We start from the raw sequence: 13,481 nt of genomic DNA, 5'->3' as shown, positions 1-13,481 counted from the left end.
GCAGTGCGACTCAAACCTCCCCCAGGATCGGTTTGGGAGGCAGATGTATGTTTAATCTAGGCCTAAAGAGTGGGCATATTATACTGACAGGCTGTTCAAAGTCCTGACAAGCTTTACCATAGACCAGAGGTTCTGGAGAAAGCACATGCAACAGAACCACAGGCCCAGTATAGAGGGAGTGGGCCTTTACTACGGGCTGATAAAGGCCCAGGACAAGGGTACTGGACATTTCTAGTACAGGTCTGGGACAGTACTGCAGCAGCTACAACTGACCCGTGACTAGGGTTGCCAACCCTCCAGGATTGTCCTGGAGTCTCCTGAATTAAAGACGAATCTCCTGGACACTACTGCGAGTAACGCAGGAGAACAAATCACAGGGGCATTAAAAAAGATCGTTTGTTTTTTTTAATTTGCTATGAACATTTTTATTTATTAGTCACAAAAATATTGGAAATTGGAGACAGGGCGGGACGGTTGGCGGCAGGAGATCATGTGACGAAACTTCCAGGAATACGTCCAATCACAGTTGGCAACCCTACCGATGACATGAGGTCCTGCAGAGCTGTAAAGGTTCAGTAAACGGGGCTGCAGCTTTATGATTTTGTGTCAGTTCATTGTGGTTTCTTTTTCATGATACGTTTCTGTGGTTTTTCTTTTTTTCCCCTCAGCGTGCAAAAGGCAGTGATCAAAGTGTTCCAGGGAGGAAGTTTGCAAGATAATGAACTGTACTCGCTGAATGAAAACATACGGTAAATATACAAGATAAGGTCGAAGTAAGAAAGCTGCTTGGTTTGTACAATGAATACAGGAATGGCAGGTTGATATAAAAAATTCGCAAGCCTCGAGCAAGGTTAGAGAGTAGAAAAATACTTTTTTTGTTTCCCATGGGTTAGTGAGCATGTGGTAGAAATACTCAGAGAGAGCAGTTGATTCGGGGTCAATTTACAGGTGGATGGGCTATTGGATTGTCATAAAAACCCAACTGGTTCACTAATGTCCTTTAGGGAAGGAAAACCTGCCGTTCTTACCCGGTCTGGCGTATATGTGACTCCAGTCCCACACCGACGTGATTGACTCATAACTGCCCTCTGGAGTGGCCTGGCAAAGTGTCTCAGTTGTATGAAAACCGATACAAAGAATAACAAGACCACAAGGACTGCAGCGGTTCAAGAAGAAGGCCCACCACCACCTTCTCAAGGGCAATAAATGCTGGCCTTGACAGTGACGCCCACACCCCGAGAATGAATAAAGAAAAAAAGGGAAGCACCCTTGGCACTGAGAGGCTGTGCACCTGTTGTGTAAGTTGCATCGTAATGATGGTGGCGGTGGGCCACCTTCTTGCACCGCTGATGTCCGTGTGGTCTTGTTAATCTTTGTAGCAGTTTGATACAATTGGCTAGGCCACTCCAGTTAAGAGTCAACCGTGTTGGTGCCCAAAGCACACCCTCGGCACAAGGGTTGCGAACTCTGGTTTGGTGTATTCCTGGAGGTTTCATCACATGACCTGCTGCCCGCCCCAACACTCCCGCCATTGGTCCATCCTCCGGGCACACTGCCTTCCCACGGCCAATTGGAAAGCAAACAGACTCTTCGTCAACCAATTGGATTAATCTTGACTGTTGGTCAAAGAGCCTTTTTTCCCCCGTCTCAAATATTTTTATAACTAATAAGTGAAAGTATTCAAAGAAAATAAAAAAACACAATTTTGTATAATGCCCCTATGATTTTTCTCCCGTGTTGCTCGCAGGAGTGTCCCGGAGATTAATCTTCAATTCCTGGAGACTCCAGGACAATCCTGGAGAGTTGGCGATCCTACTGGGCACCCAATGCGCTATAGACGCCAAAAGTCACATGAGCGACTCCGTAATGTCTGCCGTATGAGCAATGGTCCTTTAAAAGGAACTGGACCAGTAATGGTTGGGAAGGTGGAGGAGGGGATTGAGGACAATAAAGATATCAATAGCACAGGGGGATTCAGTTTTCAGGGGAGTGTACAGGAAGGAACTTAAGCGACTTTTATATTACACAAGACCTGCGCTAGAGTCCCACCCGCCAGTACTCGGGTCTCGCGGGTCCCAGTAAATAACAGGCCTCAGTGAATACAGCAACTTTACCTTGGGGTTGGTGCTGGCTACACGGGACCCCCACATAACCCAATATGACAGTAGCTTTAGTGTCCCTTAAATGAGGGGCCTAGACTTTGGCGTGGACTCTTAATGGAATGGGGTTGATGGACCAAGTGGCTTTCATCACTTTGGGCTTTCTTATTTATGTTCCTGAGACATACATAGATAAAGAAAGGAAGAACTTTCATTAATACAGCACCTTGTTGTGCCCTCGGATTGTCCCAAAAGCACTTCACAATCAGTTAGTTAGTTTTGAAGTGCAGTCGCTGTTGTTATATCACAAACCCAGCTGCCGGTTTGCAAACTGAAATGTTCCGCAGATAGCAAATTAGACGAATGACCAGTTAATCTGTTTCCTCCTTCCGTGTTATAACCTTTCTATGATTCTATCAAATCTCCTCTTAACCTCTCTGCTCTAAGGAGAACAATCCCATTCCATTCAGACTCCACGCCTGATTATTATATCACCACCCAAGTCTCGGCCCCTCATTTAAGGGACACTAAAGCTACTCTCATATTGGGTTATGTATGGATTGCTCTTGCATAGAGCCAGCATGGACTCGATAGTCCACGCCGGCTCCATGCAAGAGCAATCCAGCTAGTCCCACTCCCCCGCCCTATCCCCATAGCCCTGCAAATTTTTTCCTTTCAAGTACTTATCCAGTTCCCTTTTGAAGGCCATGATTGAATCTGCCTCCACCACCCCCTCGGGCAGTGCATTCCAGATCCTAACCACTCGCTGTGTAAAAAAGTTTTTCCTCATGGTCACCTTTGGTTCTTTTGCCAGTCACCTTAAATCTATGTCCTCTGGTCCTTGACCCTTCCGCCAATGGGAACAGTTCCTCTCTATCAACTCTGTCTGAACCCTTCTTGATTTTGAACACCTCTATCAAATTTCCTCTCAACTTCTGTTACAAGGAGAACAACCCCAGCTTTTCCAGTCTATCCACGTAACTAAAGTCCCTCTTCCCTGGAATCATTCTAGTAAATCTCTTCTGCACCCCCTCTAAGGCCTTCACATCTTTCCTAAAATGCGGTGCCCAGAACTGGACACAATACTCCAGTTGTGGCCGAACCAGTGTTTTATAAAGCTTCATCATGACTTCCATACTTTTGTACTCTATGCCTCCATTCATAAAGCCCAGGATCCCGTATGCTTTTTTAACCACTTTCTCAACCTGCCCTGCCACCTTCAACGATTTGTGCACATATACCCCCCAGATCTCTCTGTTCCTGTACCCCTTTTAGCGTTGTGCCCTCTAGCTTATATTGCCTCTCCTCGTTCTTCCTACTGAAATGTATCACTTCGCATTTTTCTGTGTTAAATTTCATCTGCCACGTGTCCGCCCATGCCACCAGCCTGTCTATATCCTCTTGAAGTCTATCACTATCCTCCTCACTGTTCACTGCAGTTCCAAGTTTTGTGTCATCTACAAATTTTGAAATTATGCCCTGTACACCCAAGTCCAAGTCATTAATATGTATCTAAAAAAGCAGTGGTCCCAGCACTGGAGGTGCTCAAAATTATGAACAGTTTTGATAGAGTAATTAAGGAGAAAGTGTTTCCAGTGGTAGAAGGGTCGGTAACCAGAGGACACAGATTTAAAGTAATTGACAAAGCAGCCAGGGGGAGATGAGGAGAAATGTTTTTACGCAGCAAGTAGTTATGATTGGGAATGCACTGCCTGAAAGGGTGGTGGAAGCAGATTCAACAGTAACTTTCAAAAGGGAATTGGATAAATACTTGAAAAGGAGAAATTTGCAGGGCTATGTGCTAAGAGCAGGAGGAATGGGACTAATTGGATAGCTCTTTCAAAGAGCTGGCACCGGCACGATGGGCCAAATGGCCTCCTTCTGTGCTGTAAAATTCTATGAGGAGAAGAAAGATAAGTACTCACCATCCTCTTCCACTTGCTACTGGGCCCTCATCCAAGCCTTCAGTCTGAGGAGTGTCCTGGGAAGCCAGGCTCTTGGGGCCCCCTTGGAGTTGCCAACCCTCCCGGATTGTCTGGGAATTCCCCAGAATTGAGGGTTTTTCTCCCGGGCACTGATCCTGGGAGAGAAGTATTTTGTATTCGTGGTTTGTGGAACTTCGAGCCTGCGCACATCAGCCTCCTCTAGTTATCTCTACTTGCCATTCCCGCCCCGCCCCCATCCCCACCGACGTTCCTGCTGTTTCTCGGTGAGCCTCGAGTACGGTCACATAGTGTTTATGATACTGGACTAGTAATCCAGAGGCCTGGACTAATAATCCAGAGTCATGAGTTCAAATCCTGCCACGGCAGCTGGGGAATTTAAATTCAATTAATTAAATTCAATTCATTAAATAAAATCTGGAATTAAAATACTAGTATCAGTAATGGTGGCCATGAAACTACCGGATTGTCGTAAAAACCCATCTGGTTCACTAATATCCTTTAGGGAAGGAAACCTGCCGTCCTTACCCGGTCTGGCCGATATGTGACTCCAGACCCACAGCAATGTGGTTGACTCTTAATTGCCCTCTGAAATGGCCTAGCAAGCCACTCAATTGTAAAATCTCGCTAAAAAAAGTCATAATAAGAATAAAACCGGACGGACCACCCGGCATCGGACCACTAGGCACCGGACACGACAAAGGCAAACCAAGCCCAGTCGACCCTGCAAAGTCCTCCTCACTAACATCTGGGGACTTGTGCCAAAATTGGGAGAGCTGTCCCACAGACTAGTCAAGCAACAGCCTGACATAGCCATACTCACAGAATCATACCTTTCAGCCAACGTCCCAGACTCTTCCATCACCATCCCTGGGTATGTCCTGTCCCACCGGCAGGACAGACCCACCAGAGGTGGCGGTACAGTGATATACAGTCCAGAGGGAATGGCCCTGGGAGTCCTCAACATTGACTCTGGACCCCATGAAATCTCATGGCATCAGGTCAAACATGGACAAGGAAACCTCTTGCTGATTACCACCTATCGCCCTCCCTCAGCTGATGAATCAGTCCTCCTCCATGTTGAGCACTACTTGGAGGAAGCACTGAGGGTAGCAAAGGCACAGAATGTACTCTGGGTGGGGGACTTCAATGTCCATCACCAAGAGTGGCTCGGTAGCACCACTACAGACCAAGCTGGCCGCGTCCTGAAGGACATAGCTGCCAGACTGGGCCTGCGGCAGGTGGTGAGCGAACCAACACGAGGGAAAAACTACTTGACCTCGTCCTCACCAATCTACCTGTCGCAAATGCATCTGTCCATGACAGTATTGGTAGGAGTGACCACCGCACAGTGCTCGTGGAGACGAAGTCCTGTCTTCGCACTGAGGACACCATCCAACGTGTTGTGTGGCACTACCACCGTGCTAAACGGGATAGATTCAGAACAGATCTAGCAGCTCAAAACTGGGCATCCATGAGGCGCTGTGGGCCATCAGCAGCAGCAGAATTGTATTCCAGCACAATCTGTAACCTCATGGCCCGGCATATTCCTCACTCTACCATTACCAACAAGCCAGGGGATCAACCCTGGTTCAATGAGGAGTGTAGAAGAGCATGCCAGGAGCAGCACCAGGCGTACCTAAAAATGAGGTGCCAACCTGGTGAAGCTACAACTCAGGACTACATGCATGCTAAACAGCGGAAGCAACATGCTATGGACACAGCTAAGCGATTCCACAACCAACGGATCAGATCAAAGCTCTGCAGTCCTGCCACATCCAGTCGTGAATGGTGGTGGACAATTAAACAACTAACTGGAGAAGAAGGATCTGCAAACATCCCCATCCTCAATGATGGCTGAGTCCAGCACGTGAGTGCAAAAGACAAGGCTGAAGCGTTTGCAACCATCTTCAGCCAGAAGTGCTGAGTGGATGATCCATCTTGGCCTCCTCCCGATATCCCCACCATCACAGAAGCCAGTCTTCAGCCAATTCGATTCACTCCACGTGATATCAAGAAACAGCTGAGTGCACTGGATACAGCAAAGGCTATGGGCCCCGACAACACCCCAGCTGTAGTGCTGAAGACTTGTGCTCCAGAACTAGCTGTGCCTCTAGCCAAGCTGTTCCAGTACAGCTACAACACTGGCATCTACCCGACAACGTGGAAAATTGCCCAGGTATGTCCTGTCCACAAAAAGCAGGACAAATCCAATCCGGCCAATTACCGCCCCCTCAGTCTACTCTCAATCATCAGCAAAGTGATGGAAGGTGTCGTCGACAGTGCTATCAAGCAGCACTTACTCACCAATAACCTGCTCACCGATGCTCAGTTTGGGTTCCACCAGGACCACTCGGCTCCAGACCTCAGTACAGCCTTGGTCCAAACACGGACAAAAGAGCTGAATTCCAGAGGTGAGGTGAGAGTAACTGCCCTTGACATCAAGGCAGCATTTGACCGAGTGTGGCACCAAAGAGCCCTGGTAAAATTGAAGTCAATGGGAATCAGGGGGCAAACTCTCCAGTGGCTGGAGTCATACCTAGCACAAATGAAGATGGTAGTGGTTGTTGGAGGCCAATCATCTCAGCCCCAGGGTTCCTCAGGGCAGTGTCCTAGGCCCAACCATCTTCAGCTGCTTCATCAATGACCTTCCCTCCATCATAAGGTCAGAAATGGGGATGTTCGCTGATGACTGCACAGTGTTCAGTTCCATTCGCAACCCCTCAAATAATGAAGCAGTCCGAGCCCGCATGCAGCTAGGCCTGGACAACATCCAGGCTTGGGCTGATAAGTGGCAAGTAACATTCGCGCCAAACAAGTACCAGGCAATGACCATCTCCTAGAAGAGGGAGTCTAACCACCTCCCCTTGACATTCAACGGCATTACCATCGCGGAATCCCCCACCATCAACATCCTGGGGGTCACCATTGACTAGAAACTTAACTGGACCAGCCATATAAATACTGTGGCTACAAGAGCAGGTCAGAGGCTGGGTATTCTGCGGCGAATGACTCACCTCCTGACTCCCCAAAGCCTTTCCACCATCTGCAAGGCACAAGTCAGGAGTGCGATGGAATACTTTCCACTTGCCTGGATGAGTGCAGCTCCAACAACACTCAAGAAGCTCGACACCATCCAGGACAAAGCAGCCCGCTTGATTGGCACCCCATCCACCACCCTAAACATTCACTCCCTTCACCACCGGCGCACAGTGGCTGCAGTGTGTACCATCCACAGGATGCACTGCAGCAACTCGCCAAGGCTTCTTCGACAGCACCTCCCAAACCTCTACCACCTAGAAGGACAAGAGCAGTAGGTACATGGGAACAACACCACCTGCACGTTCCCCTCCAAGTCACACACCATCCTGACTTGAAAATATATCGCCATTCCTTCGTCATCGCTGGGTCAAAATCCTGGAACTCCCTATCTAACAGCACTGTGGGAGAACCTTCACCACACGGACTGCAGCGGTTCAAGAAGGCGGCTCACCACCACCTTCTCAAGGGCAATTAGGGATGGACAATAAATGCCGGCCTCGCCAGCGACGCCCACATCCCATGAACAAATTTTTTAAAAATCCTATCTGGCCATCTCAGCCATTTCCTGCCTCCCAGACGCTGCCAGGAATTCAATCTTAGCCTCCTGAGCTCGCGCATTGGGCGAAGTTACTGAGTGTAGTGGGACCAGCTGACTGTCCAGTGCAGTAAAGTCAGATAGGCATACGGGAAATCCAGTCAGCCCTCATCACAATTTGCTTCTTTTTTGCAATACTTGTGATATGTTTATGGTAATTCACTCAAAAGGATTTCCACCACTTTCTGCTTGCCATAAACTGCTGTGGAAGCTCGAACACTCCTCTGAATTAAGCCTAATATATGGGTTACCCAATGAATTACCTCACTGTAATCTGTTACTATTTCCTTCCACCTTTTCTTGTCTGAAGCCTTGCTGTGCCACACAGGATAGACTGATACTTGCCAATGCCTACTCATAGCAGACTGCTGGAGTGTGGATAAGAACAGGCCAGAGTGACTCTCTGTGAAATTCCTCCTCGCTCCCGAAGAATATGCCAGGCCTCCACTCATTGGCTGTCAGTCCCAGACTTTCACTCATTGGCTGCCAGCACCAGGCCTCCATTCATTAGCTTTCAGCACCAGGACTCCACTCATTGGCTGTCAACACCAGGCCTTCACTCATTGGCTGCCAGCACCAGGACTCCACTCATTGGCTGCCAGCACCAGGCCTCCATTCATTGGCTGCCAGCACCAGGCCTCCATTCATTGGCTTTCAGCACCAGGCCTCCACTCATTGGCTGTCAACACCAGGACTCCACTCATTGGCTGCCAGCACCATACCTCCACTCATTGGCTGTCAACACCATACCTCCACTCATTGGCTGTCAGCACCAGGCCTCCACTCATTGGCTGTCAACACCATACCTCCACTCATTGGCTTTCAGCACCAGACCTCCTCTCATTGGCTTTCCGCACCAGGCCTCCATTCATTGGCTGTCAGTGTCCAACAATTGAGATTGAGAACTTTAGGGTCAATTTTCGGATGGTCGAGCGGGTGAGGTCCTGGCGGGAAGGTTCCTAAAATTGGGGAATCCCGGAGCGGGTCGGGAGCGCGGCTCCAACCCGCCCACTTCCGGGTTCCCCAACGACGCGAATCATTGAGCGCACAGCCCCTGCGTGCGGGACTCCCACCGGCAGTTAAAGCCGGCGGGATGACAGTTTAGATAGTTAGGAAGGTACTTAGGGAGGTTGTTGACAGACCTCATTGGGAAGAGATTTTAGCAGGGATGTGATTTTGGACTCTCCTCAGCGTGTTTCCCGTGCTGTGGGAAACACTCCCTGTTGTTGCAGACGTGTTTCAGTCAGCAGCCATTGGGAGATGCAGAGGATTCCTTGACAGTTGGGGGGAATACCTCATTCATTGCAGCAGGGCACTCTGTCACCTCAGACAAAGTTTTGCCTGCCGCACCGTTGTCTCCACACTCAAAATTATTACATCATACCCTAAACTCCGCTGTCCAAACACATTTACCTACTTTGCGGACCCCCTCACACTCACATCGTCAGGATGGGGTGGGGGCGTTCCTTAGCTGCATTCATCACTCCATTGGAGGACGAGCAACATCACCAGCCTCGCCAGGCACGCCGTCCACCTCCGCCACGTGGAGCTACACAACACAGTGCTGCGCAACAGGTACCTGCACAAAGTAGTCGTGCAACTACACATACACCCACTGTAGGGTGACCCAATGGGTGGCATCAAGGGTGTTCATGGAGAACCTCATGAAAGGGCCTTATTGCACAAGCCAGTCAAGAATGGCCAAGGCGTGGCAGTAATGGTGACAATATAATATGTAATGTGAGTTGATCAGAAATCAAATATAAGTAAAAACCATGACAAACCCTCAAACACCCTTGTGCATCCCCTTCATGCTCACGACACGTTTGCCTTACGCTTCCTACTACACATACGTGATGCATGCCCTGCGGCTGCAGGTTGGGTAAGGCTGACTGTGAAAGAGATGCATGAGAGGGTGAGTGTGAGATAGAGCCATGAGATTGTATGAGGATTGGGTTGAGTGGTAGTGGTGGGATGAGTACTGGGGAGGTGAGGAAGTGCAAGTAAGTTGAGGATGAGCTTTGAGTGGGTGTGAGGAGTGATGTGATAGAGTAGTGTTGGCAGTGCAGAAGGAGATGTGGGGTGGGGGCGGTGATGTGGCAGACGGAGTGTAGGGGAATGAGTAAGTGTACTCACTTTGGCTGACCTCGTTAGGTCATTGAAGCGCCTCCTGCACTGTATGCAGGTGGTGCTGGTGCTGCTGGTGACCTCCTCTGCCACCTCGAGCCAGGCCTTTATGGTGGCAGATGCAGGCCACTTCCTCCCATCCGCCGGGTGGAAGATCTCCCTCCTCCTCCTCCTCCTCCTCACCCCATCCAGTAAGAGCTGGAGTGAGGCATCATTAAACCTGGGAGCAGCCTTCCCCCTGGGCTGCTCCATGCTGTAATTTTGGCTCCTTTCTGCAGCATCAGTCAGTGGAGGACTGCCCCTTTAAATAGGGCTCCTCCAGCTGACAGGCTATGATGCGGGTACGCAGTCCGCCCGCTGCGCAGCTTTCCAGCGCGAAACCCGGAAGCCAAGGTTAGTGGCTTCAGTTTGCTTACGACCGGGTGGGGAACCCACCGATTTCACTGGGCGAGTTACCCAAGCGCCCAGTCGACCCCCCGCTGCCAAACCGCCTCCCTCCAAATATTGGGCCCTTAGTGTGTGGCAAATCACAAATCAGCCTCCCATCACCATGTGATGCAGCATATTAGAGCACCAATAATCTATGTCACTGTGCAGCCCCCCGATAATGATTTTCCTCCTACTCTTGGTTTTCTTCCTTAACCCTCCTATCCAAAAAGCAGTGATTCATACTGGGGTCCTAATATGATGCCAAACCATTTCTGTCAAATTGTGCATCCAGTTCCTTAAAAAAATTGTGTCCTATGGTATAATTATCTTGCGTCATCTTAGGAATACCAGAGTACTGAAACATTTAACTAAGCTAAATGCAATGACATTTGCAAACCGTGGGCAAATGTCACATGATCGACTGTCATGTGATCACACCTCCAGGAATAAGTCTGACCAGAATTGGCAAACCCAGGCCCCCTTCCTCTTGATGCCCCGTAGACGTAACTTAGGGAAACAAAAGCACTGAGCTCAGCTCTGCTCCCACCTGTAACCCTGGTGTATAAAGGGGGAAGATCCCGGCAAAATGGGTCCCAACTCCCCCTGTGGCCAAGGACTGGATGTTGCCCGGGGGGTAAAGTCAAGAATATTGACTCCATGGCTCCAGCAAATACAGCACTCCCTCAGTACTGCACTGATGTCTTAACCAAGATTATAACTGAATAGTTTGATTTTTTGGAGTGTGGGGGAGGGGGGAGGAGAGTGAATTATCTGATCAACATCTGACAGTGCTGGAGATTGTGAACCGAACTTTAAAAATGTTACATTACACGGAGGGTGAAATTTATTCTCATTGAGGTGAAGGAATGAGGTCAGATTTAGTGCTTGCCAGATGCAAGCAAGAATAGAGGTCTCACTATTCTGTCCCAGCGGTGTGATTTAACTCCAACTTCAGATGGCTACCCTTTCTGACCGCACCCTTCTTTAGCTGTCACTCTGAATTTACAGCAGGTTTGTGCCTAGGTAGGTTTGGGCAGGTTTGATTTGTACCACTTTGACACACATGAGATATAACCAGCGAGTAGTAGGCAGTGCTGGCCATACTGTACATGTTCTGAGCTTCTCCCTGCATGGCACTGCCAGTGTTAACTGGAATCTTTCTCAACAGGCAGTTGCTGAAGAGTGAGCTGGGTCCGTTCATCACTGACTATTTCCAGGTAAATACCTCAAATATATTGTGTTGAAGATTTACAGGTATATCTGTATACCTCCCTAAAGCCAACTATATGTTAACTATTTCAACCACTCAATTAGATTCCAGCTTATAACCCACTTCCAGGTATCCTTCATCCTATGTATAAACCAACCGAACCCCTCAATTCGTTAGTTTGTGTGTAATACTCATTGTTACATGTTGTTCTGAAGTGTTGGTTTGCAGATGTGTGCAGTGCTGAAAGGTCAGAGTGAGTGCCGACAATTACAGAGTTAATAACTGGGGTCATCCACCATCCAGCTGTGTGACAACTGAATTTACAATGGAGAACAAGGAAATGGCAGAGCAATTAAATAAATACTTTGGTTCTGTCTTCACGGAAGAGGACACAAATAACTTCCCAGAAATGCTAGGGAACCAAGGGACTAGTGAGAAGGAGGAATTAAAGGAAATTAGTATTAGTAAAAAAAATAGTGCTGGAGAAATTAATGGGAGTGAAAGCCGATAAATCCCCAGGACCTGATAATCTGCATCCCAGAGAACTAAAAGAGGTAGCCATGGAAATAGTTGATGCATTAGTTGTCATCTTCCAAAATTCTATAGATTATGGAACAGTTCCTGCAGATTGGAGGGTGGCAAATGTAACCCCACTATTTTAAAAAAGGAGGGAGAGAGAAAACAGGGAACTGCAGACCAGTTAGCCTAACATCAGTAGCAGGGAAAATGCTAGAATCTATTATAAAGGATGTGATAACAGGACACTTAGAAAATATCAACAGGATTAGACAAAGTCAACATGGATTTATGAAAGGGAAATCATGTTTGACAAATCTACTGGAGTTTTTTGAGGATAAAACTAGTAGAATAGATAAGGGAGAACCAGTGGATGTGGTGTATTTGGATTTTCAGAAGGCCTTTGCTAAAGTCCCACATAAGAGGTTAGTGTGCAAAATTAAAGCACATGGATTGGGGGTAATATACTGGCATGGATTGAAAATTGGTTAACAGACAGGAAACAGAGAGTAGGAATAAATGGGTCTTTTTTGGGGTGGCAGGCAGTGACTAGTGGGGTACCACAGGGATCAGTGCTTGGGCCCCAGCTATTCACAATATAGATCAATGATATGGGTGAGGGAACCAAATGTAATGTTTCCAAGTTTGCTGACATCACAAAACTAGGTGGGATTGTGAGTTGTGAGGAAAATGCAAAGAGGCTTCCAGGCGATTTAGACAAGTTGAGTGAGTGGGCAAATACATGGCAGATGCAGTATAATGTGAATAAATGTGAAGTTATCCACTTCGGAAGGAAAAACAGAAATGTTGATAGATTGGGGAATGTTGATGTACAAAGGGACCTGGGTGTCCTTGTACACCATTCACTGAAAGCAAACATGCAGGTGCAGCAAGCAGTTAGGAAGGCAAATGGTATGTTGGCCTTCATTGCAAGAGGATTTGAGTACAGGAGCAAGGATGTCTTACTACAGTTATACAGGGCCTTGGTGAGACCACACCTGGAGTATTGTGTGCTGTTTTGGTCTCCTGGCCTAAGAAAGGATGTGCTTGCCATAGAGGGAGTGCAGTAAAGGTTCACCAGTCTGATTCCTGGGATGGCAGGACTGTCGTATGAGGAGAGATTGGGTCGACTCGACCTGTATTCACTTGAGTTTAGAACAATGAGATGGGATCTCATTGAAACATATAAAATTCTGACAGGGCTAGACAGACTGGATGCAGGAAGTATGTTTCCCTTGGCTGGGGTGTCCAGAACGAGGGGTCACAGTCTCAGGATACGGGGTAGGACATATAGGACTGAGATGAGGAGAAATTTCTTCACTCAGAGGGTGGTGAACCTGTGGAATTCTCTACCACAGAAGGCTGTGGAGGCCAAGTCACTGAATATATTTAAGAAGGAGCTAGATAGATTTCTAGACACAAAAGGCATCAAGGGGTATGGGGAGAGAGCGGGAATATGGTATTGAGATAGAGGATCAGCCAGGATCATACTGAATGGCGGAGCAATCTCGAAGGGCTGA

At 48.1% G+C, this 13,481-nt stretch overlaps 1 protein-coding gene across 2 annotated transcripts in view; it reads left to right on the top strand.

Annotated features, from left to right (window-relative positions):
• The window catches only part of LOC137327832 (proline-rich protein 5-like), a 136,333-nt gene that overhangs the window by 44,535 nt on the left and 78,317 nt on the right, over window positions 1-13,481 (top strand). For both annotated transcript variants that reach the window (XM_067993668.1, XM_067993669.1), the window contains exons 3-4: window positions 669-749; window positions 11,404-11,452. In XM_067993668.1, the coding sequence (XP_067849769.1) occupies window positions 669-749; window positions 11,404-11,452 (130 nt within the window). The remainder of the gene's footprint in view (window positions 1-668; window positions 750-11,403; window positions 11,453-13,481) is intronic.

The sequence above is a fragment of the Heptranchias perlo genome, chromosome 12 (genome assembly GCF_035084215.1).
Source record: "Heptranchias perlo isolate sHepPer1 chromosome 12, sHepPer1.hap1, whole genome shotgun sequence".
Lineage (NCBI taxonomy): Eukaryota > Metazoa > Chordata > Chondrichthyes > Hexanchiformes > Hexanchidae > Heptranchias > Heptranchias perlo.
The sequence above is the reverse complement of the archived record's forward strand: the minus strand, read 5'-3'. Positions and strand labels throughout refer to the sequence as shown.